This window comes from Paralichthys olivaceus, chromosome 17 (assembly GCF_024713975.1).
Source record: "Paralichthys olivaceus isolate ysfri-2021 chromosome 17, ASM2471397v2, whole genome shotgun sequence".
NCBI classification, from domain to species: domain Eukaryota; kingdom Metazoa; phylum Chordata; class Actinopteri; order Pleuronectiformes; family Paralichthyidae; genus Paralichthys; species Paralichthys olivaceus.
The window spans coordinates 554,814-580,801 of NC_091109.1; the positions used below are offsets into that span (position 1 = coordinate 554,814).

Below are 25,988 nucleotides of genomic sequence, written 5' to 3' on the forward strand. Positions count from 1 at the left end.
GCAAAATTCAAAGGACATCAAAGGGTTCAAATTGTGTGTAGGATTCATCATCGGTGTACGAGCCACAAAGAAAGGTTTCTATCAGATGTGAGATTTCCATAACAGAGTGAGAGGCATGTGAGATATTATGATCCCACAGTCAATGGCGGCTTTTCATGATACGCAGCCAAGCATGCACACGCTGCATGTTTAGGTGCTTGGCGGTGGTGGTGGCGGCGGGGGTGGTGGCGGCGGCGGTGGTGGCGGCGTCTACCTGTCACAGATCTGACACAAACACAAACATCACTTCAGTCCGCGTACACACGAGATATCCCACGTGTTCAAGATAACCTTTTTCCACGGGTAAATTTCCCTTGCGCTGCAGAACCAAACAGTTGTGATTGTTTGTTATTTTCTGCTGATGAAAGAGCAACTATTTTAACTTTGTTAAGAAACACACAAGTAAAAATATTCATGAATCCCCCCCCCCCGCCTGCCAGTTTTAATAATTGGCAGGATGTCGTTTGCCACCTACACCAACCCCTAATACCTGACAGCTTGTAACCAGCAGCATTTAATCACAGCTGACAACTGATAATCCATGTCTCAGCACTGATAGATCACTGGTGGGTTTTCTCCTCCTCGCCCTCCCTCTTTCTCCTCATTTAAATGCTGGTTTTGTTTTGATGTTGGAGCTGTTTGGGGCTGGGATATGTGATAATTTAGTGTGAATTGCTTTTAAGAATCTCTTGGATCCCGTCCACGGGTGCGAGTTGTCGCAGGGTTGAGTTCGGAGATTGTCTGCAAAGGATTCAGGAGGCTTGATCGAAATTCATAAGGACACTCCTGCAGTAACACCCACTTTGATGGCCGTCGCGGCGGCTATCATTTGTCGTCCATATGGCGTGTTGGTGTGTGATGTGCTGCTCCTGTACACCACGTACTGAGTGAGATTTCTTTTTTTTTTATTTCTTCAAGTTCTGCCGCTCGGATGCTGAAATTAAAGCTCAGCGGGCGTCTTTTTTTTTTTTTTTTCCTTCTTCTTTTGTGTGAAAACAGATAACTTGATTTTCAGATAACATGTTTGTATGAATAAAAAATCATTACAGCACATGCTGGTGGGTGCAAATAAATTGGTTTTATTTGGTAATTTGATTTCCTGCATTATTTAGATTTGTCAACACTGCTCTATAATGAAGGGGGTAAGATTCTGTTTAGTTCTCGGTTCTGAGGCGAAATAAAATGGGCAGAAGTAAATAGAATTCACTTGTTTAACTCACACATATAAATGCGTGTGTTGCATCGCCCGGAGCTACAGCCGTCCTTATCATGAGTCATTTTCAGACTTGCAATAATAAAGAAGGAAAGCCTGCCTGCATAACATATGCATTTATTTTGAACCGCGTCAGCGTAACATCCTGTGGACTGACCTGACTTCACTTGTCACATGGGCAACGCAGCTCTGATCGGATTTTAGATAGAAGAAGAATATATGTGCATTAACTATTCAATGGTCATCACAACTGTTGCACGTGTTATCACTCATTACAGACTGACACGGATTCATTATGATTCAATAAAGCAAAATAATAACTGTGTGGATATTGAAGGATTTCGCTCTGATTACTGGGGGCTTTGCAAATTCGACCCAAAAGGAGTGTGCAAGCCACAAAAAGTATTTTATTTATCTGAATTGTCTTTTAAAGAATTAAATGTCATTATACTTTTGTAAAATGTTTTATTTCCCAAGATTTAAAGCATTCAAAGATTGTTAAAATTCTCTTTTGCTTGAACAGAACATCATTACCAGATGTAAATAAATAAAAAGACATTTTAGGATCCCTGGTTGAAGCTGATATATCTAATATTTCCAGAAATCTCTGTCTGTATGGGGTCAACTTATCTCAGGAACCATTCGTCTTATCAGCACCAGTCTTGGTGTGCGTGTTGTTAAAGGTCGAAGGAAAAGCATTCTTGAATTTGATGTGATGAGACACGTTCAATGTTAATTAAATTACTGCAGTCTCATAAACAGAAAGGCAGCCTGCTTCACCACAGGCCGAACGAACAGGCAGGTTGAGATCTAGATTTTTGTTAAATCCACAAAGTTCCTGTTGTGTTTTCTGGTTTGTATAGAAAAGAGTTCATATTAAAAGTTATCACGATATGTGTTTATGAGAATAACCACTGGACAATCATTTGCATTGGAAAGATCACTTTCCTAAAGCAAACACTTCGTGTTCCCGAGCTCCTGCCAAACGAGCACTTACTCTATTTTAAGAGCTAAACGACAGAAAATCAGAGCCAAACATAATAAAGGAAATATTTTTCCATCCATCTGAATATGATCCTCCAGTTTACTGACCTGGCCTTTTTAGAAAGATTTGCTTCTCCTCAAACTGATTCCATAAAAGCTGCGTGCACACATTAGACGATTTGCAGCTTGAGTTAACATCTAATCAACCGGTGACATCTGATAAAGATCAGGAAGGAAACAAATCTTGAAAACTGATCCTGTGTTTATGCTCCTGTTGCGTTCAGGTGATCCAGACCATCAGTGCGGTGGATAAGGACGAACCTCTGAGCGGACACCGCTTCTACTTCGCCCTCGCTGCACCTGTTGCTGGAAACCTCAACTTCACTCTGCGAGATAACAAAGGTGCGATATTATTCCCTTCAGGCGTGTCTAACCATTATTCTGTGATTATATGTGTGGAAGTGTCTCCCAGTGAAATTCAAACAGAAATCTGTAGGTGTGGTGTCTTTAATGGTCTTGATGACAACGTATTCTGTTCACTTTCATCAAAAAAAAAGACCTGAGGAGGTAATAAAAAGTTTTAAATTTGATTCACCAAAGTCTTACATTTCTCTCATGACAACCATGGGCAGTAACGTCAGGTATGAAACCATTTTGATATTTTTCAGTGCTTTTCTGTTCCATCAGAACTGCAGGCTAAAAAAACTCAGAAGCACCTGATCTCATGATGTTTAGCTGAAACTTAAATAAACTTAAATACATGTGTTAACCTCCAGATATCTGTTTTATGTTGCTCATGGGTCTAACTTTGGTCGAATACTGAAATTAAATCCTGAAAATTGTAACATAACAGAATTTCTATAAACGGATCCCACTTGTGATTTTGCAGAATCTGTAGGTGAGAGACAACATTTTGGCTCTGGTTTCCATTTCTAGTTTGACCTCTCAGGTTTGACTTGAGATTTAACAGAAACCCTGAAGTCAGTCTGTTCACGTTCTTGTCAAAGCTGCAGGTATCGGATAAGTCCCTGTTGCAGCTAAATCAAATTCTCCCCTGAGTAAATTCCCTCGGAGTGTGTACAAGGTGTTGGTCAAGTTGGGTACGGTATATTTCCTGCGTACTTCCTTGGAGTCGAGCCTGGCAGCAAAGCAACCGACTCTTTGGTCATTTCTCATTCCTGGACACAATCTGCTCAGCGATCTGACTCTGGAGAAGCCGCACAGAGCAACAGGTGCCCCCCGGCTCGCCCGGTCGCGCCAAATGAAACCATAATTCTGCTGTGACAACGGCCTCTGTACCCCCCCCCCCCATCACAGCTGAATGCAAAAACAAACTCTCCTCTGCAAACTGAAGCACATCTGAGGTAACTCATTCTGTGCCTTGTTCTGCTCAGTGCAGAGACTGACTGCGAGATCACAGAGCAGCAGCCTTTGTCCTGTAATGATTTGCTCACCACCTACACACAAAGCAATGGACGCAAGAAGAAAATTAGCTGCTGCTATAGGAAAAGTTAGGCGTTCATCGGAACATCCTGCAGCTTTAAAGACAAAAGAGAATTGTACCTGACTCCATCATCACTAACTAACACGAAACCCCCGCTGCTCTCTGAAGTAATGCCCCGTGTGCCCTGAACTTTTCACATATGTGGGAGCTCGGCTGAAGCTGCCACAGCACACTTCACTCCAGCGACAGCCGGGTTGTCCCACTGTAATCTGTGCAAGTGCAGACCTGTGTTACATGATGAACTGGATGTTCGAGGTAACCTCTCAGCAGATTAACAGCAGCTTGGCTGGATGACAGTTTACGATGACGTCTGGAGAGTTTCTCTGTGACCACACACAACCCCGTGTTTACCTTGATCACCCTAAACCTGATTTGAACCTTTTAATTTTTTTTTTTTAAAGAGGATATGTTCAATGTGACTGTCTGTTTGCAGGATTACACAAAAAAGTACTGGACAGAAAAATGTATTAGCCTTAGCCAAGATATGCAGTATTGTTTGTCCATTATGTAGTAGAATTACACAAAACAAACTGGAACCATGAAGGTGAGTGGAAGGATGTTTAATGGGTCGGGGAAAGAACCCAGTACATTCTGGATCAGGAGGCAGATCCAGGATTTTGTTTTTGCTTTCCGTAACATTACGAGATGTTTTTATGTTTTGTGACATTTTTATCAATTTCCTAAAGAATAATTAAAAAAAATCAGCCGTCTCCTTAGTGCAATTCTAGTTTTCCCATTAGGTTTAGAAGATCCATGGCACATGGTCCAAAATCTTGCGGAAAGCCTGAGACCGGAGGAGCGGGAGGCAATTATAGCATTAGCATGAATTATTCAGCAGCCACATAAGATTGAATTCCGAAGCTTAAATACTTTTGCTATGTTGCTTAATGTTTCAATGTCCTATTTTCACTTGCACTGTATTTGTTGGCTGCCCAGCTGCACATAAATATCCCTCGAAGACAAAATGCACGACCAAATGTTTCACATTAAGTTCAAGAACATATTAATTCACCATTTTAAGTGTTTTATTTTGAAGCCCTTCACAGTTGTTAACAGCCAAATGTGTTTTTCTTTGCCCATAAGAACACTTTGCTGATTTTACTAATGTGGCGTTCACAAAAGAAGCCGGCTCTGTATTTTATTCTCACCTTGTTCTCAGCATTCCAAGAACACTTTTGTCCTTCAGGGCAAAATCTACATTTCAGTCATGACTGCTCAATGTGAAAGTGCAATGATATAGATGTGATGGAATAGCTTTTTTTTTTTTTGTCTCAGCAGCTGTAATGGCACATCATTTTCTCGTCGTCTCTGAGACGCTAACATCTCATATATGATCTTATACCATCGAACCAAAGCTGTTATTAACAGGTGGTCAAGGCCAGGGAGAGATGCCACAGTGTCTCATGTAATGAGTTGTGATAATGACACCATCTGTTGGTATTTCTGCTTATACTGTAAAATCAGTTCCAACTGCACAACCGGACAGAAATCATTACAGAACAGAAGTTACGCCTCCTGCTCGTCTAAGCTGTTCTGATCGTTGTTCATTTGAACTCATAGTTTTCTCACGTGTGGCCGATGCTCTGTTCTGCAGACAACACAGCGTCCATACTGACGAAGCGAGGGGGTTTCAGGAGACGGGAGCAGCCCGTCTATCGGCTGCCCGTGTTGATCGTGGACAGCGGGAGCCCCGCCCTCAGCAGCACCAACACGCTCTCCGTGCGGGTGTGCGACTGCGACTCTGACGGCGTGGCCCTGTCTTGTGGAGCTGTGGCGTACACAGCGACTGGCCTGAGCACCGGCGCCCTCCTGGCTATTTTGGGCTGCATCATCACACTGCTGGGTAAGATCCATATGACCTCAGTGTCCATGTAACAACTACTGATGTTTGGTTTATTTTGGTGTGAAGCTCTGAGTCTGTGTCATTTTTATAGAGGACATTGATGACGTAGATTTTACAACCGTGTTACTGTGAGATATGATGTTTTATTACACATTGTTACTGTGGTTTTATATATATAACGTCTGCAAAAGTATAAAACAGCAATGTAAAAACCCTGCAGTCGTATGCATTAAAGTACAAAGGTCTGCAAATCTTCTGCAAAATGTACTTCAAGTAAAACTCCTCAGTATGCACCTCCTCACATCTAAATTAACACCCAACAATTAAAATGAAAGGGCCTCAGCTCATTACCATCACTTCAGTGCACATATAGGTAGATGGCAGCAGCATATTTAAGCAGAAAAGCTGCAGCAGAGCAATAACACAAGCTGCTGATGTTTCCGAGCTCGCAGACTGAGCAGAGACACGACGTCGCCTGTCGAAGGACATATTAGCACAAACAGCAAATATTTATCTCGGTGAAGTGAAGCAGTGATCTGCAGGATCTCAGTGAAGAGTAAAACCTTTGGGGAGAGTCACTGCAGTCACCAGCTTCTGACAGCAGAGCAGAGAAGCTAAACTTTTAAATTGAAATGTGTGTTTGTGGCCGAGCCAATTAGCCGTAAGAGCTAATATGATAAATGACAAGAGAACCGAGGCGGTAAACTCAGGGAAGAAGCAGCAGAAAGTACAAATCAAATACATTTAAGCCTCCACCACAGAGCTGCTGTGAGTTATTATGTCTGAAATCTTTCAATATATAAGAAGCACATCAGCAGAGTGGGACTGGAATCCACAGCTTTCATAAAAATGCTTATTATAAAAAGTGAGTTGGAAACAAGTCGAACATTTCAGCTGTGAGAGGTGAATTTGTTTTTCACAAACCTTTTGCTTGAGACCAGCAGGTGAAAAGGCAATACTTTTCTGAGGATTAGAGAAAAGTCTAAAAATTTAATTTGTTGTTGCATAGTTTTATATTTTGCTTCTTTATTTTTTCCATTAATCACCTTCTAAACTCACTATATTAACTCTTACTTAAAGTAGTTAAAAATGTAAAATGTTTTGCTAAACTTGTGATTTAACTTTTAATACTTTCAGTTTATTCTACTGCTGACACTTTTACTTTTTACCTCCATACTTTAGTAGGATTTAAATAGAAAACCTTTACTTGTAAAAGACAGTTTTTTATGAACAGACGTATCTCAAGCCATGAATATAGTGGCATCCATTGCTTTGGTTGTTGTTATTTATTACATGGATGCAGCAATGACGTACAACCCACTGCAGTTCAGATTTAAGTTCAGATCTAAATGGAAGTTAATTAAATCTACAACCTAACAGGAGAAAACCCTGTTTACCTCAGTGTTTCTCTGTCCATTCAGCCTCTTCTCCGCTCTTCTGCACTCTTCAGGCGGCCGAGCGTCTGAGAGAAGCTTTGCTAAACAAGAGCTGCATCTTGAGGTCTTGCACAGGTCAAACCTGGGGGGAGATATCTTCCCCTCGTATTTCCTCATGCATGTAACCCGGGTCAGCTCGCTCTGAAACGCAGAAGAAATAAAGTAAAATGCCTCTGAAATCCTGCCAACAGGATCAATTAACAACAGTCCGCAATCTGGCTCCTGGGGGGATATTGGTTGAATTTTTATTTCGAGCAGCTGCTGCATTGTAAAACTCATTCTGTGTTTTTTTTTCTTGAGAAAGAACTGGTTGACCCATCGACTGTACACGAAGATAAACAGTACATCTCCACTTCCTCATTGTACATTCATACGTTATCCACGCTGCCTATTCTTAGAGGGGAAACTGTGGGAGGAGCTGTCAATCATGACGTTTCTCCCATTTTTATACCATCGAACGACAAATTTAAATGCTTCATGCATCAGTGCGATAACTACAAAATGTTGACGTGTATTTTAGCTTTTTAGTTTGGTCTGTGTCTCCTCAACTAACATGGAGGAGGCAGGGTCTTTTTTTACCTGTACTGCAGCCAGCCACCAGGGGTATCGAGTTGATTTGGCTTCACTTTGTTGGGAGCCCTCTTGTCGTTCATCTTTCTTCTGTGGGTCAACGTAAAAATTATTATCCGTCCTCACAACTGATCGGACGAATAAATCAACACACATCTTTTACTTTAGGTTTTTTCTTTTGCAAACTACTCACGGTTTATCTTTAAGTCTCCTGCAACTTTAAAATAAAAAAAATGAGAATAACCTTCTATTGCCAATTATGAGTATGTGTCATCCATGTGACAGTCAGCCCCTCCTGCGTTCCTGCACACTATGGTGAAAAACCGAGTGCAGTGCCATCATGTGCCTTTTTATTGAGAGTAGACAGAGCCTGAAGACAGCCTGACTCACTGATGAGGTTTTGGGTTTTAGGTCGTTTTTCTCTTCTCTGGGAGCAAAGTGTGTTTTATTAACTTCATTATAACATTTCATGGAGGTCATGGTATGGATGGATGCACCGTGTGGAATAACGGCCTTTCAAGGACGGACGCCGCTCCTGTTTTCTAATGTCACGGCATATGTTTAGATGTTTGGAGAGACACTTGTAAATGAGAACTCATTAACGGAGCCGTAAAGACGCTGCAGCATCGAGCCGCCACCTCCAGGCTACATGACCGCTCATAGAAACCCACATGCCTCACTATGACTGGATGAGGCATTACCCCATCCAGTCATAGTTTAACGCTCAGGCGATCTTCATTGACGAGGCTCTGAGCAGCACATGCGATGATGGAGACGACTTCTTTGATGGGGTCAAACTTTGCTTTTTGCTCCGCTCCCCTTGAAGTTTGCCTTTCCTCTCATTTGTGACAGAGACCACTTTTAGTGATAAATCAAAACTTCAAAAGACCAACAGGGGGAAAAAACGTGGCCGCGGAACCCTGAACCCGCCGTCGCTAATGAAAGCTGGCTCTGTTCTGCTCGGCACAGCCTCAGGCCACGGGCTTAGAACTAATGGCCTTCAGTTTAATATACCTCCACGTTGCCTCTGTGTTTGTGTCCTTAGCTGTCCCCATCACTCTGCTTTGCTCAATTGGATCAGCCCCTTCTTTTCTCTGCTCCTTCTTTTGTGCATATTCTCTCCCTCTCTCTCTCAGACCCCCTCCTCCCCCCGTTGCATTAACAGCCCATGTGCGGCCGCTCGGTCCGTTCTCTTTATTCTGATCTGCTGTGATGGTCTTCCATCAAGACCCCTTTCAATCCGTGGGTAGCAATTGAGGCTGTGATAGCGCGTGATTGTATTGTTTTGGATGAGACGTGAGCCGGAGTACAACCCGAGCCGTGTCTCGGTGCCGGCGTCCTCAGGTGCTGTCAGTCTCAGATATGCCCACCCTCCTCACACACACACACACACACACACACACACACACACACACACACACACACACACACACACACACACACACACACACACACACACACACCCTTCCCTCTCTCCATCAATCTCCCTCATCAGGTGAGAGGAACACACACTCCCACCAGCGGCACTGATTCCAGCTATCTGTCATGTTGCTCGTGGAGAACTCTTCAGAGTGCCACTCCTCCACTCGTCTTAGTATTCATCAGTTGTGTCTGAGACCTTCGGTCCCTGCGGCTGGAACCGTGTGCACACTTTCCACCTGCCCGCCGTTAAAACCCCGCCGAGCTGCGTGCGTGCATGTAGCGTTGGCTCCAACATGCTCATAAGCTAAGTGGTCATTAATCATGGGTTGATACTTTTAGATTTAATTACAGAGCGTGTCCTCTACTCCAGAAAATGCCTGAGCATGAGTGAGGTTTTCTTTTCTTTTTTTTTCAAATGTCATTTTAAAACCTGATGCAGTCACTTTCAGATGATACATCTAAAATACCGGGATGATCATCATCTTGTTAAAATCCAGTGGCTCTTTCCCCCGGCGCAGGTCAGATATCGCTCAATTCTCCCGAGGGCCAATTAGGACATTACGTATCTTTCCAAATTCTCCAGACAGTTATTTCTGCCTGAGTACTGCTCATCAGACTCATTCTATAAATCACCCTGTCCATTCATCTGTTTCTTATTTTACTGTCTGTCTCCTGCGTTAGCCTGCTGTCTGTGTCTTTATTTATGTGTCTCTATTCAGACAGAAGACGATTTTCTTCCTTGCCCGTGTGTAACCTGCAATCGGCCGCGTCGGGTTTTGCGTGTTGAGCGTCGTGTGTTGAATTATTTGCCGTCACTGCTAAAAAATACAGAAAAAGAAGAAAAGGGAATCTGCTTCTTGTTTTTTAACTCGAGTCAATTAAGAGCGAATTTGTCTTGGTAATGACAATCAGGGAAAAAAGACCTATTGTAAAGCAATTGGAAAACATCTGCAGAAATGTTGATGAGGCAGTAAACAGGGACATAAACTAGACAAATACACAGATAACATCAGCAACAACAAAACCGCCATAACAACCATTTGAATCATGAAGCAAACATACAGCAGCTCTGATAAAGAGCTCTCTCTCTCTTTCTCTCTCTCTCTCCGTCCGCAGTCTCTAAGATCGGAAGTTTAGCCGTTGCACTTTGAGGTCTTCGTTTCTGGCACCCGTGAGAGAAACAGGTGCAAGCGATCAAAAACTCCAGAGTTGAAAAAGAAAACCAAAGTCTCGCACGCTGAGCAAAACAGCACCATGCACATAAAGGCTACTGGCTCCCACCCGCCGAAAATCTGCCAATTACAGGAATCAATTAGAAAAACAAAAGCGATGCCGAGCTCGTTCAGTCATGAACATAAATACTAACTATGCCAATATTCCACTTTGTATAACAGCGACCACAAGGGACAATTACTTTTTTGAGAACACAGGCCCATGTTATATTACGCAGCCAATGCAATTCAAAGGTAAAAGTCACCACACAGAGCAAAGAGACTATTACAACTTTATAAACTAATAACTATAAACGGCTAATTGGGACATTTTACAAGGTAACTCGAAATTTGAGATTTGGAAAATTGTGTTCACGTAGAACCGGTTATCGCTACCAACAGATGATTAACAAAACATTTCCTTTTAAAGCTTTTCGACACGATCTCTGTCCGAGGAATTAGTATTCACAAATAAAACCTCCTCTCATGTCCCACGGTGCCACAGCTGCTGATTAAGACTTCGCTTAGAAACGGCACAGTGGCACAAAGACGTAGGAGGTGTGTGGGTGAATAATCAGTCCCAGTCACAAGAATCATACAGCGCACGGACAAATGCTCTTAATTAGAAAGTGCATTCGGCGATGCATGCTGGGAAGAAGAGGGCAGCACAGAAACATGGCCTTGTTCGCAATTTAATTGTAAAGTTGGGGGGTGGGGTCATTTAAACAAATCAATTACAGTAAAACCGTTCGTAACAACAACCAGATCTTCTGCTCGTCTGTGTTTCATTTCACGTACATCCTCAGGAAGTGGGTAATGAAGGCTCCTGTCGTATCGTGACTCTTTGTTTTCTAAACTGTCGGGGCCGGAAATCATTTCTAGCAGGACCCTCGGCACCTGGCACGGATCGACTATTTGTATGCTCGGCCATCCACCTGCTCATCTCGGTGGGACGTGATTGGATGTTGGCCCGTTTCCAGGCTGTCACGCATCGTGGCTGCCTTCTAGGCATTAAACCCTAAAGAGCTTTGCTGGAAAGCACTGAGAATATTCTGTTTCACTGTGCCACTTTGTAATTCACTTTGTAGGAGCCTCGCTGCATCGGAAAAAAAAGAATTTAGAGCGAGTTGAGTTTCCAGAATCATAGGAAACAATCTTCCACAGAAATATTTGGTTCTCCGTGTGGTAGAGATGAATCGTGTCAGGGATATTAGTGCTGTTTTTAGAACCGGGGGGGGAAACTGTTGAGCGGTGGTGCAGCTGTTGAATGGTGCCGGCGATCACCAAATAGCCAACAGAGATTCTCCCATTCATCTCCTGCAGCCTTTTCCATGTGACACCTTCCTCCCGTCCAACTCCTCCATTTGCTCCCTTATTAGCGGGTGTGAAGTGGTGTTTGAATGTGGTTCCCGGGCCTCTTTCTCTGCCGCCTGCAGGAGCTCAACTGCACGACGGAAAAGAAATATGGGCCCACGGAACGATATTTCACTGGCACCGGCTTGACGTTGATGGATAGAGGATCATTAGACATTTGCCAGTTTGCTTGGGCGTAGAGTTATTTTCAGCAATAATATATGGGAGAGGGAGCCCGGGCTGGAGGAGGGCGTCTGCTCAGATCTCAGAGGGCCACAGATTCCAGGTTGGTGGAGTCTCGAAGCAGAATGTAGGTGGTGGAAACTACAGAGGGGCACAACAGATTACATTTAGTAAACTCTGGATTCACAGAACAGGGTTTTCCAACCCTGCTCCACAGTCACATTACCTCCAGGACTTCGTTTGATTTTAAATGAGATGTTTTCATTAAGTTCACCTGCAGTGTTTTTTACAATCACTGTCTATGAGTTGTTAAAGTTTGCATTCGCACCAGAAGCCTCAGTCATATAACTTTAACATTCACTAAAGACAGATCCTTCCAACTGTTAATCCATTACTTTAAACTATTACACTTAATCAGTTACTTTTCTGCCAACTGTTTCTAACTATGATTTTAGAAAGTATTTCATCGTTAAACTTAAACTACTATTACAACTGTTTATACTTTGTGTTATTGTCAATCTATTACTTTTTACTATTTCAGTTTAATCTTTTGTTTTTCACAAACTATTTTAACTGTAAGTCCATCGATTTTTTTACCATTTTAACTATTAAATCTTTACTTTTAACCAATTATTTAATTGCTCTTCCTTTGGTCTCCACTTTTTGAACTGTTAATCCATCGTTTTTAATTTTTTTAACTGTTAATCCATCGTTTTTAATTTTTTTAACTGTTAATCCATCGTTTTCTACTTGTTTAACTGTTCGTCCATTGTTATTTTTTTACCATTTTAACTATTATTACTTTTTCACCAATCATTTAACTGCTCATCGTTTGTTTTTCACTTTTTTAACTGTTGGTCCATTGTCAGTGGATATTGACTCACGTCTCTCTCTGTCTCCGCAGTGATGGTTCTGCTCATTGTGACGATGCGTCGGAGGAGGAAGGAGCCTCTGATCCTCGAGGAGGAGCGGGACATCAGGGAGAACATCGTCCGTTATGACGACGAGGGCGGCGGAGAGGAGGACACGGAGGCCTTCGACATGGTCACCCTCCGCAACCTGAACGTCATCAGAGACCCCAGTGTACGGAGAGACGTCACACCAGACACACCGACCTTCTTCCATTACTCATCGGCCACTCGCCCGTCTTATAAATCCCTGCCAGACAATGTGGTGTTCCGAGAGTTTATCTGGGAGCGGCTCAAGGATGCTGATGTGGACCCGTCGGCTCCCCCGTACGACTCCCTGCAGACTTATGCTTTTGAAGGCAGCGGCTCGGTAGCGGAGTCACTGAGCTCACTGGAGTCACTAAGTACAGACTCAGATCAGAACTATGACTATCTCAGCAACTGGGGACCGCGCTTCAAAAAGCTGGCCGACCTGTACGGCAACAGCGACGGCACCAGCGTCTTCTCATAGCCCTTAAATGTCTCTCTTAACATTTAAATAAGAGTAATTTATTGTCGGAGAAAATATTTGTCTGCCTTAGCGCGCCGGAGGAAAAGATTCAAAGACAAAACAGAGAGAGAGACTGAGAGGTCAACACTTCAAAGGTTTTTGGTTTGTTTACCTCCCTCTACGGACTTTGAGACGTGGTGCGGTTTGACACAGACTTCAAAAGTGGCTCGAGTGCGGAGGAAACGCTGTGTGCAAAAGACATTGAAGATTTCAGATTTCGGGCCGGAGTCCAACCACTGACTGCAGAATGCATACATGTTGGAGTATTTATATGAGGAGGCACCTGTCCTTTCATTCCAGCGACGGGCGCGGGGCCCAGCACTCTTGCTTTGATGCATTCCTTTGCTATCTTTGTGCTTAAAAAAGAAAAAGAAAAACATAGAGGTTAGTCATGAAATGTCCCGGGTGACTGATCACTAGTCCCCTGACTGTTCATTATGATATTTCACAATGATTTCTATGGTTTTTTTTACATTTGTTTTGGTGGGGCAGGGTAACGAGGGGCTGTTTTCATACACATTACTCCTGGACTCAGTCATACCTCTGTACGAAAAGTGCAACATAAAGTATAAACAAGTAGTAGATGTGCTAACGAAGTGATGTGAAGACAGACGTTGTGCAAATCATAAAAAGAAGGAGACTCTTTGTCAGATCGATGTCTCCGCCGGGCGAAACAGGAAAGCATTTGATTTCTCTTATTCTCCTAACAATACATTTTGCAGATATTGCAATGTAGTGTTTGTCTAGAGTCTGTTTTTTCTTCTTTCTATTGCCAATGTATGATTTCTGCTTTTGTAGGAGGTGTGTGGGGTGGGGGTGGGGTGGGGTGGGGAGGGGGGGTTCGTGCTTGATTGCGAAATTCATGCCACCTCGACTCTAGAAAAAAAACAAACATTGTTTCCGTCCTCACCCGGGTGAAGTCGCAGTTTGTAAGTAAATGAATTTTGCTTCTGTAGTAACATATATTGTCATTCAGAGATGAAACCGATAATGTTCACTGGGGAGAGAGGACACACTGTATGATAATCATGTTGTGCCGTTTCTTTTCTAGCCTAAATGAATTCTGTTGAAATTGGGTGTGGACATGTACAACCGATATGTGTTATTATTTATTTTGACAAGGCAGAAATGTGCAAATGATGTTTTTATCCTTTTCCTGAAAATAAAATTGACATTCAGTTCCTTAAAAGAGGGAAGGCCTTTCTTTGAGTCCCGTCCGAACCCTGAACACAGAGGTAAGTAAATAAAGAGGTTATTTCTGACCATATACTACGAGCAGCATCTGACAGTAATGATCGATGGTTTATAAACACGCTGCTTTGTTCTCGACTCAAGGAACCAGTGAGGGGGTTGGAATGGGAGGAGGAGAGAAAATCATTTTCTTTTTTTCATATTTCTTTTTGATGAGGCTTTTGTAGTTGAAAGGCCTGATGGAGACAAAGCGCTGACGCTCCGCAGAGGCATGTGTGATGACTTTGAGGCTCACCATCAGCCATCTGAGGACGTTTTCACAGTTTATCCCGCGCTGCATCGAGAACTCAAACAAAGGTGGGTGAGAACACCGCGTGTTGTGATGACTCACAAAGCAACATGTACACAGTGAGGAATGAAAAAAACATTTTCAATATTAAGACTTCAGAGATCAAAACTCCAAAATTCACTTTCTGAATCACATTTTAAATTTGTATTTGTTTCACGATGACATCGTTTTTTCACTTTTTTTGTATTTGTTGTTTGAAAAAGTCTTAATTTTACTTACAAACAACTAAATGTGTATAAGAAGAATATCAACTACAACATTAGCAGCATCACTCTTAAAATCAAACTTGTGTACTCTACATGTAATTGCAAGTTTTTATTGAATTAAGTATTACTTAAGTATTACAGTGAATCTTCTACTTGTCAGTAAGTGTTAAATAAATGTTTGTTAGTAGTAGCACATAGTGCAGTTATGCATATGACATAATACAAATTGCTCCAGGTCTCGGAAAAGTTTAACTTTAATCTGTGTAGAGATTTGAAAGTTTCAAATTTTGAAAAATCTGGTAAATACTGTTCTTAAGTTGTTAAAATAACGGATTTCAATGTCTTAAGACAAAATGTTCTCTAGTGTTGTTTGATCAACTGTCTGTGCCATGAAAGAGTCCGCACACAAGAAGTAAAATGATATTTGTTGGGAGACGACTGTGATCTGTGTCAGAGAAGGTTTAGTTTTAAGTTTAGGTAAAAAGCAGACGACCTGTGTCTCTTGCTGTCGCTGCATTTCGACGGCACTCAGAGATTCTCAGTGATGCAAGAGATTGCAAGGACCTCGTTATGCGTCTTTGCTTGGTAAATATGGCGTCTCCTTACAGGTATTGACACAGTTTTCATGGCTTTGAACCACGCAAAGACAAAACATCGGAGACTTTGAAGTGATTCTGTGTGTTCTCATTACGGGGCATTTAACAAACATGAGGTCCAGAGTCTTTTCTCAAAACTTAATGGGTCAGCGTACGTGAGGCCTCTTTTACAACTACAAGTGTCAGTTGTTAGAGCTGGACGCAGCAAACAGGAGGGTTTTGGTGAATATCAGCAGTCGACCAGTCAACCCTAAACGTAACCCAAACATAGACCCTAACCCTTAAAACAACTCTAAACACAACACTAACTACACCTTTAAACACAACCCTAAACACAACTTTAAACAAGGCCCGACCCTAAACACATAACTAACTACACCTTTAAACACAACCTGACCCTAAACACAACTTTAAACAAGGCCCGACCATAAACACAACCCTGAACACAACTTTAAACACAACCTGACCCTAAACACAACCCTGAACACAACTTTAAACACAACCTGACCCTAAACACAACTTTAAACACAACCTGACCCTAACCCTAAATACCACTGAGAAGTCATTCAAAGTTACCATCTTGTTTTAAAACTTACAGTAGAAAGCTCATCTTTAAAATGTGAACTACTGCAAAGTTTCAAAAGTGACATTACGTCTCACTTGAAAACTTCTTAAACTAGAAAAGTTGTAACTCAAAGAGATTCCTCCTCAAACCGCTCTGCAGAGTTTTATGAAGACGGAAGGCGAGTTAACCCAGGATTGGTTTCAGTGATCATATAGCAAGATACACCCTGTACCTTACACACAGGGTTCATGAGATCTCTGTTATCTCAGGAGATGCAGAGATGTGATGTAAACTCTGCTGATACGAGCAGATGTTGATTTTGATTGACCAGCTATCAATCAAAATCAGCAGCGAGTGTCTTGAACGCCTGGCGCCCGGGGGGGAACTTAATAAGCAATCAGGGAATCCTCTGCTATCAGGGGCTCAATCTGGACCTGGGTTGATTATTCGTGTTGGCCCCGGCGCCTCGGAGAGGGAGGCCCCCGGGCGGACTGCAGACACTTCACTCAATTCTTATCATAACCATGCATCATCAACAAATTGCCCTGACAAAGAGACTCTCAGTGAGATGATCACGAACACGCTTCTCCTCAGATTGTCCTCTGGAACACTGCTGATAGAGTCTGACCTCCTGGCCGCTCGTTAGAGAAATCATTGTCTGCAGTCGCCTTTTGGCCGCACATGCAACCGACGGTGTCTGAGAGTGTTTATCATGTAATTACTCTTCTCTATTAAAGTTAATGGCAGCCGTGTTTGTACTTTCATGTAATTAACATTTCTTTAAAATCATTGTTGATATATATATATGATGGTTTGGTTTGTGCCAGAGTATAATGCATCATATAAATGCAGTTAGCAGATCTATAGTTAATCATGAAAATAATTGACTGTAGGTATTAAGGTGTAAAAAAAATTGGTTAAGGTCGACTCTCATGAAATCCTGGTTTCTACATGTTCAAATTTCATCTAACACCAAAAACCTCAGGCAAACAAATGCCTGTGTGATATTTTTACTCTCAAAATTATTTAATTTTACTGATTTTACTCACTAACAATCTACAACCTAGATAACCAGAATATCGTCATCAATTAACTCTGTGTCCGTAGCGATACATGTTCCAGAAATGATGTTTCGATGATGAGAATCACTACTTGTATTTATATATTTCAGTCAGGGTTTCAGAAATCCACCTGAAGAGCAAGATGTTCTTCCATCTCGCGCTGTGGCTGAGAAATGAGCCGAGAAACAAGCTCAGCTCTGAGCCAACTGGGGACTAAGTCCTCGCATATTTATGCATTGAGGTGAATATTTATTTCTACGATTAACCAGCATGGAACAAGACTCCAAAGAAAGTCTGTCTCCGTTTTCTTCTCTTGCACAGAACAAAAATAAAAATAAATAATCCTCTGGTCGTCCAACCTGGGGTGCCTGTTGGTGGCGGAGAGACGGGGCCCCTGCTGCGGCATCGGCTGGACGACTCCTCACTGGTCCTTTGAAAAAGAGAAAAGGAGGGAAAGGAAGATCAAAGGCCATCGCAGCACCATGTTTTATTCTCTGTCTCTCTCAGCAGCACTTTCAGCTCGCCTGCCTCCAGCAAGAGAAATGTCAGACCTTAGGTTTGTGTACTCTATAGTTCCACCAGAATTAGACTGGTCCCAGACCTGGGCAATATAAATAATTCTCTTGAGAGGTATGTGTGTGTGAGTGGGTGTGCAGCAACAGCTGCAGCGCCTGGGGAACCAGAGGAGTGGAAAAGTAGGTCAAAGTGGTGCGATTAGGGTAATAGGGTGTAAAAGAGGAGAAATTTAGGAAAATAACTGGAAAATAACTGGAAATTGATCCGTCATTGATGCGTCAATATATCCAGACGAAGTGGGACGTTGGAAAAGGGGCGAGCAGAAGAGAAATAAATGTTGAATTTGATCATCAGGTTAAGCAGAGGCTGTCGATCTGCTCGTCTCAGAAAGGTCAACAACACGACAGGTTTCCACACAGCTTCATACAAATTCACCTGCACAATGAAACAGCTTCACACACCGTCGGTAAACAATCATTCAGGCAACACTGAGTAACTGTTCCCGAGCAGCAGCGCCCTCTGCTGCCATACGTGAAGATTGATTCCGTCGGGCTACGTGGCCGAGCAATTAAGTGGTTTTACATGTATAAACTATGCCCATTGTGGATATTACCCATGATCCCCTGCTTCCTAAAATGTTGACATCTTCATCAGCGTCCTCTATCGAGTGTAAGAAACATCGTCAACGTGCGCTTTCACTCCGGATAATCTCCTGCTGTCTTCTCACAGCACTCAGAGGTAATTACTACGCAACAACCGAGCTAACTGGAGAATGTTAGGAGAAGCTTCAGCTCCACACTTCACACAGGAGATCGTACCACCTCGCCAAAGATACGTAGATGAAGACACGTGTAAAGTTACACAGTGCTGCTTTAAAGAGTTCGAGTGCAGCTGTTTATTTACCAATCTAATGCTAGTTTAGCATCAAACTCAATCTCTTTACGCATCAAGCCGACTCCAGCCGTGGAAAGTAACGGCTTAGTCAACTTAGTTCTCTTCGACTGACCGGCTCCCAGCAAGAAAACTTCATACCGCACCTTTAAATGATGCATGGAAAGATTTCAGCTTCACTGTTTCTCATACAAGTTATAATTAAATTTAGATTATAACGAAAACCTAAAAAGGGCCCATTTATTTTATTTCATTCCGGTTTATTTCTCCACTTCAACCCTATCGAGAGATTGCACTTTGAAAGACGAAAGTACGACCTTATTACATCATTGAATTTCTTTTGCTTTTGAAAGTGGAAGAAGAAAATATTTGGGAGCAAAGTCTCGAAATGGAAGCAGAAAGAGTTTTCATTTCTCCAACATAAACATTGAACCACCTGGAGCGTCACTACAATGATGAATTACAGTGATAAGAAAATGATACAGTGAAGAAATCTCCACAGATGATTGGCAAAAACATGTCAGGGCAACATCAGCATTAATGAGCCATAATCGACACAGACCTAATTAGCTACAGTTTGTACTCTTACGTAGGTTTATCATCATTAACCGAGCCGGGCGTGATGTAGCTCTGAATGTGTGGGTGGCGTAAGTGTTTGTTGATCATGTAGACATGGAAAATAGTTACATGCAACAACAGGCCGCAGAGGAGGGGGTGTTTCTGTGGGCTTACATGTGCCGTCAGGAGCAGCTTCAGGGATAATTAGATCTCGAAAGACTCCGGAAACTGTAAAAAAAAAAAAAAGAAACATGCGTGTTTAAACCAACAAGATTTACTGTAGGAGGGTTTTTCAAGTGAATCATATATTTAAATGAGGATGACTAATCAATCATCTATCATTGGGACTATTACCATCATTATCAGCAGAGGGTGAGCACCACTTCTGTGCATTTTAAAATCTTTAAAAGTTCGACCCCTCTGTGGAAGATTCATTTCTGATCTCGGTGTTTGTCCGACGTAATTAATGAAAATATTCATCGATCATTTCTTCTGACATCCGCCCATTTGCATATTTTTACATGAAGCAACTGCGAAAACAGCCGAGTCCGCTGCTTAATAATTCATCTGCTGTTTTCCTTCGCCGTTGTCATTTCAAGGTGTGAGCATGCCGGGTTTATTTTTCTAATAAAACCGAATGGCACAATGAGAGGATGGAATTATCCTGGTTGTATTTAATTGAGTTTGACCAGGTCCCTGCTCAGTGTCGGTCTAATCTCCCCGCAGCACTGTAGTCTCTCTCCCGGGGAGACAGGGGAGGCCGATAAACTTTGAAGCTTGCGCTGAGAACCTGCTCGCTGCACCCTCTGCATTATTCATGACGCGGGGACTAGAGCATCTTCAAATGGCCTGTCATTTCCTTTTACCCTCCATCACAATGGCCATATGCTGCATAGAGGAAGGAATGTGGAGAAAAGCAATCTGCAGCTAAGCCTGGCCAAACAGGAACACGTACATGCTAACAGATACAGGTAAAACCACACAGGGGGATACAGTATGTACAAGTGGGAAAGCTGTTGCAGCATATTTCAATCTTATGCCATTCACAACTCACCTCCTCCCACTGCCTCCACCCCACACGGCGTCTGCTGCTGAAGTAAACACAGCGATATCCCCGCACGCCTGCCAAACTGGAGTCTGCATCAGTGGCGGAGAAGTTACGAAAGGACAAACAAAGGGAACAATCAAAAAGTTAGCGGCGATATTTTTGAAAGACTTGTGTGAGTTTTGTGGCATTTTCCGAGAGATAATTGTTCTCACAGGAAAGGAAAGATGTAAATCCCTCGCAGTGAGGTGCAGTTAATTTTTTTCCTTCTCTCTCTCCGCTGCTAAACAAAGTGCGGAGGCGTAGTCATTGTTCAAGTATGAGCTGCATGGTCTTCAGTTCCTTGATTCTTCTCTCAGATCCGTGACATTTTGTCAGCCACCCCTGAGTCCTCTCCGCCACCGTTCCACATGTTTGTATTTACAGAGTTTGTTTGCGTGACAGAACCGCACCAGGCCCCACGTCCCTCGGAGGTAATTGGGATTGCCGTCATTTGCCCTCCCTAATGTCTGCCATTCAGCATTAACATATCATTAGCTCTTTCTGGGACCGTTCACTCAGAAAATTAGAGGCCTCCGAGGACCCCGGGCTCCGTCAGTACGAGAAAATCAGCTGACACCTTCTCGTCGTCGTTCTCGGTTTCAGGTGGTTGTTGATGATATTAATTTGTAAAACTCTGTATTTGTGTCTTCACCTGATGGAATGTAATTCACAGAGAACATAATTGACGTTCCTCTCCCTGACCTTCACCTTGAAGCGGAAAGATGCCGCTGACAGATCGTGGGACGTGATAAAATTGCATATATGGTTCCCGAGGGCCGATGTGGGTTCTCCTAAAATAACATCGGCCTTAGAGAGATTCATTAAACGCTACAGTAAAAACTCCGGCCTTGTTGAGAGCTGGAGATGAGCTGCACTGCCTTGATACCTAATGACAAAACATCTGGACTGTTGCTGCTCTGTGATGGAACTGCTCCAGCACTTAGTCTCAGTAAATAGCTTGTTTTGACACCTGCGATGGCGCCAAGTCAAACTAGCTTCCGTTGTCGTCTCGCACACTAAAGAGGTGCTGCTTTAAAGTCAAGCTTCAGGTAATTACAGGTTTAAATTAAACCTTGATTGAAATGAAACAAGTAACCATCTGGCAGGAAAATGGTGGATCAGGATGTTAATGTAAAATACATTATTGAAACGTCTGAGTAGTTTAATCAAGAACATTTCATCTTGTTTTCTCATGTTCATAAACATATATGAAGAACAGTGTTCTATATGAAATAAATGGGTTCTCCTTTTGTAGAGAATTGGAAAAATTACAATTAATATCAAACTTATACTTAATTATACTTAAAGTACTGCAAACCTAGCATTGAATAGACAGGAAGATTGGAATTATGATATCCAGATGCAGTTTAGTTGATGTTTTAAGTATTAAACTGCACAAACATGTGACAAATGAATCAAATGAATCTTGAATTTAATTTAAAACATCAGGCAAAAGATTTTAAATTAAAAAAATATGCGTAACTCTTTTGTCACAATCAAAGTACTACAAGTTCCAGAGAGTAAAACAAGCAGAAAAGCTCTAATCTACCTGATTTCCAACAGAACTTTCCTTTTTTTGGTGGACAAAAACCATAAAATCATGAAAAGCCAAGAAATATTTAGTTGTGAGCTCTTAAAGAAGGCCCAGTAAATTATTAAACTATTAATTGAATTCCATTAAGAGACTGTTAAGTGATTCATTCATTGAAAAAGTTTCTACAAAGGAATATACAGTGTATGTGAAATCTACGTTCATTACTCAGTATTACTGCTGTTATCATATAACACAATTAGAAGAAAAGTCCGAGCTGCTTAAATCAATCAAATTATGAAACTATCCTCAGCGTTGCCTCGTAGCTCGGCGGCTAAATAAAGCTCTCCGACCGGGGGACTCGTTTGTGCTCCTGAGGGCAGAGTCAACACATGCGAGGCAGCGGGTAAATATTTCCCGTGGACGGCCATTAGGAAGTCACTGTACAGCGGTAAAGGCGGTCTAATCCCCGCTGGTATGTTTCAAATTCAGCAGACAGAAGGAAGCTATTCCAATTCCCTGCATCCTGCAGGACACAGATCTGCATTTCCTCTGCACTTTGATGAAACAGCAGCCAAGCTGTCCGCCTCCATTAACAGCCCCTCTGATTTTACACCGTGCCCTGACAACTCTCTCTGTGTGTGTGTGTATAATAAATATCTTTGAGTGCATATGTCTGTGATGTGTGTCTTGGGATGTGTATGTTTATGCTACTTTACAGCGAGGAGCTTGAGGTAAAGCTTCATGACCGGTCTGGGTTTATTTTTAGAAAATATGTGCAGCTTTAAATCTGTTTATGATGATAGTACTCACAAAAATATGAAATATAAAGCTCCACGTCGAGCTGCAGTGACCTCAACATGTAACATATTTATATTAGTGTTGGAACCTGACTTTGCTCTTAAATCAGAAGCTGGTTTTGGCTTTATTTTCCTTTTCTTTGTTGTATTTTTATTATAATCACAACACGTGTGACCTTCAAGTACCAGTGTTGTTATTTCCAGGTTAGGATCCAACTAAAAACCATCATTTGTCAGTATTTCATATGTCACAGCAGCGTTTTTAAACCATTTTCATTCAATTTGCATGCAGGGCGCTCCAGGGGTTATTATGCCGATCACTTACCCACTTCAAATGGAATATAATACACTGCAATTAGTCAATTTTCATGTTTTTAGGTACCTACACGCAGCACATCCATCCCAATTGCTTCCACTTATTTGAGTCTTTCTTTTTTGCTGAATTCTAGAGAAAATCTGTCATTAAACAAAAACAGACTCACAGTGAGACAGCAGCGTTGTAGCCTGGGATTCCTGCGGCAGCTAAAGAAAGAAGCTTAACTACCTGCAGCACTGTGACAGCTGGATACTCAGCACGCTGGTATTTTTATTGTTGTACGCTGTCATCTGCTAATGCATGTGTTATTAAACGAAGACAAGGACACTGTAGCGCAAACCAGTCTTTCTCTGTGGTATTTTCTAGGTCACATCCGTCTTACGCTATTTCAGTACAAACACGGCTGGTGGATTGAATACTCAGACTTAAGCCTGGTTTATTCTCACTGGGTAGGATCTACGCAAAGACTACGCAGATGGCTACGTCATCACGAGCTTTAATATTTTTTGCCTGTGTCACTGTTACTGTCACTCAGGATGTCAGAGGGGGTTATGTGTACAACTATCAAACCCATCAAATAACTAATTACAAGGATATTCAGAGTCGAGAAATCTGCCAAAGCCCAACAGTCCCATTTTGAAAGCACATTTAAATTCACTATAATCCAGATTTTGTATTTAGACATGCACCAAATTGCACTCACAGATAAATATCAGTCCCCTAAACAAAATTTTGTTTTCAACAAGATCACTGAATTACTCTTTGAGAAAAAATAAATGTTGAATGCTCTATCTTGCAGTGGAAAAACAAAATCCCTGGATCTTACATCTGTTCCACACTAAAACTTAACGGGTTCTTTCCTCACCCAGAACGTTTCATGGTATCTGTCCTGTAGTTTTAACATAATCCTGTTAAACTGTTAAACAAACAAACAACTTCCTTTGGCACAGGTACTACTACTGACAAACTTGATAGAAACCATCTTTGAGAAAAAATCTAATTTGAGAAGTCGACTTTTTTGGTTTGGCCCATGAACACTAACATGGAGGAGGCACACGTCCTCGACTCAACACAGGAAAATAAATCGGCCTTTCAGGGTCTAATTAACGCCACGCAGGCTCATCACGCAGCTTGAAGGGCAACCCCCGAAATATACAGTATATTAAAAAAAAAGAAAGAAATATCACGGCACGTGTTTGTTCCACCTCCGTGATGACGCGTACACACAGGATGGTTAACGACAATAAATTGGCCCGAAATTGGCCGGTGAGTTCAGACGTGCATGTAATGTGACTTAAATTGCGTGCCCTTTCAGGCCGGGGAACAAACCTCCTCAATGTCAACGCTCTCTCCCACATGTTGAGTGCTTAGTTTGCCATGCAGCACAAGGTCTGCAGGACTGTTTAGTATTCACCCACTTGAGTTTCCTAAAGGTTACCAAACCTAATTAGACATTTATGCAGGATCTTCAAAGGTCCCTCCGTTATTAATGATGTGCTACTTCTGAAGACTGCATCGATGGCTTTTTTTCTGACTCGGAGAGCACACTCCTCACAATATGCGCATACACAATAGAGACGCAGATATCCTAAATGCACGGGGAGGCCGGCGACTGGCTGGTTGTGGTTACTAAAAATACTTTACAGAGTGCTACACTTGAATGTGGACACACACACACACACACACTGTACAAACACTGTCCGACATGAGCCGACTGTAAAACAAACTGTAACAAACTCTTTCAAAATGAAATAAGTGCAGCTCCTCCATTAGAGTGAGTCTATTTCTAAGCTTCATTCAAGAGCCTGGGGTTTGATTGTGTTTTGGATTACTGCTCAGCCCACTTTCTAAAATAGTTGCTGCTCTGTTGTGTGTTTGTGTCGCTCCAGGTTAAAGCTGTGAGAGCTGCACACTCTGGCTTCATCTGCACGCTCAGGAACTAACCAATCGAACTCAAGTCATGAAGCCGACCAATTAAATCATCACTTCCTCAATGCAGACGCTTTAATTCTCACAGCGTCTCTTTCTGGCAGCTCTGATCAGCCAAGCAGCTTCAAATCTGTATTTTATTCTGATGGAGCTATTACATTCTTCAACTTTAATTAGAGTCGGACTCTTAAACATGAAAGAACACACTCTTGAATTGAGATAAGAAAAAATACATTGAAAATCTTTAGCTCGTTACAAAAACAGCTGATAAACTGAGATAATTATTTGACATGTCAGGCTGCAACTAACATTTGTTTTCATTATAGATCCGCTGATAATGTTTTCAATTATTACAAACTCTTCAAGTGTCGTGTTCCCCTGACTGACAGAAGACTAACTCAGAGCTCGTACTTAAGTTGTAATATCACAATATAAAGGTGCAGGTGCTCCAGGTAAGAGTTTTAAACTTTAAACTTTATAATTCTATTCAATAAATGTAAACGCATGTGAATCCAAGCAGATCTAGTTTCGCACAACTCCAACACGAGTTTAAAGCCAAAGCATCACAGTGGCTACTTGTGGGCTTTAAACTATAATAATACACATTTAAAGTCTATAATGAAATTAAAAAATCAAAGGAACGAGTAACTACAGCTGCTAAATAAGTGAAGATCAGTAGAAAATTCTATATTATTTTTTTAGACGTATAAATATCAAATGAAAAACAAAAAGCATCAAATTCTCATAAGAGGCTGGAACCAGGTAAAATACACAACCTGGGGCTGAAAATGGATTAAACAACTAATTACTTAAATTTTCTGTTGATTGACTAATATATTCTCTGACTCATCATTTTTCTGTATTAATTTAGTTTTCTATTTATCATAAATCATTCTGTAGAGACGACGGCAGATGATTGACAGATTGATGGCTGTATTAATTTAATTTCCGAACTAAAAAGCAGCAGTTCCTCTACCTCATTATGCATAAAGGTAAAATGAGAGAAAATGAAAGATCGACCATCTCATGTTCTTTTCTCTGAATAAAGTAAAAGTTTCTCCCGAAGAAGTCGAGGCCTCAGTGCGAGACTTTAAATGCTGCCTTCAGCCAAAAATAAGACCCCAGCCCATCATCTGCTCATGATTCAAACTACGTCATTAAAGAAGAGTGGAAACT

General features: G+C 41.9%; 1 protein-coding gene and 1 long non-coding RNA gene across 5 annotated transcripts in view; one reads left to right on the top strand and one right to left on the bottom strand.

Annotated features, from left to right (window-relative positions):
- cdh7a (cadherin 7a) overlaps positions 1 to 14,405 on the top strand; it is a 104,719-nt gene extending 90,314 nt beyond the window's left edge. For all 3 annotated transcript variants that reach the window (XM_069512941.1, XM_069512939.1, XM_069512940.1), the window contains 3 exons: positions 2,521 to 2,638; positions 5,335 to 5,583; positions 12,663 to 14,405. In XM_069512941.1, the coding sequence (XP_069369042.1) occupies positions 2,521 to 2,638; positions 5,335 to 5,583; positions 12,663 to 13,177 (882 nt within the window). In that variant the 3' untranslated portion in view covers positions 13,178 to 14,405. The remainder of the gene's footprint in view (positions 1 to 2,520; positions 2,639 to 5,334; positions 5,584 to 12,662) is intronic.
- LOC109642933 (uncharacterized) lies at positions 9,963 to 25,988 on the bottom strand. 2 transcript variants are annotated; one of them, XR_011239020.1, is made up of 5 exons: positions 23,050 to 25,988; positions 20,204 to 20,286; positions 19,324 to 19,377; positions 12,643 to 17,614; positions 9,963 to 11,899 (listed from the first exon to the last, which is right to left on the bottom strand). It is a non-coding gene; the product is annotated as an uncharacterized lncRNA (long non-coding RNA). The 2 variants fall into 2 exon arrangements; XR_011239019.1 differs by lacking the exon at positions 23,050 to 25,988 and having other exon boundaries at positions 20,204 to 23,039.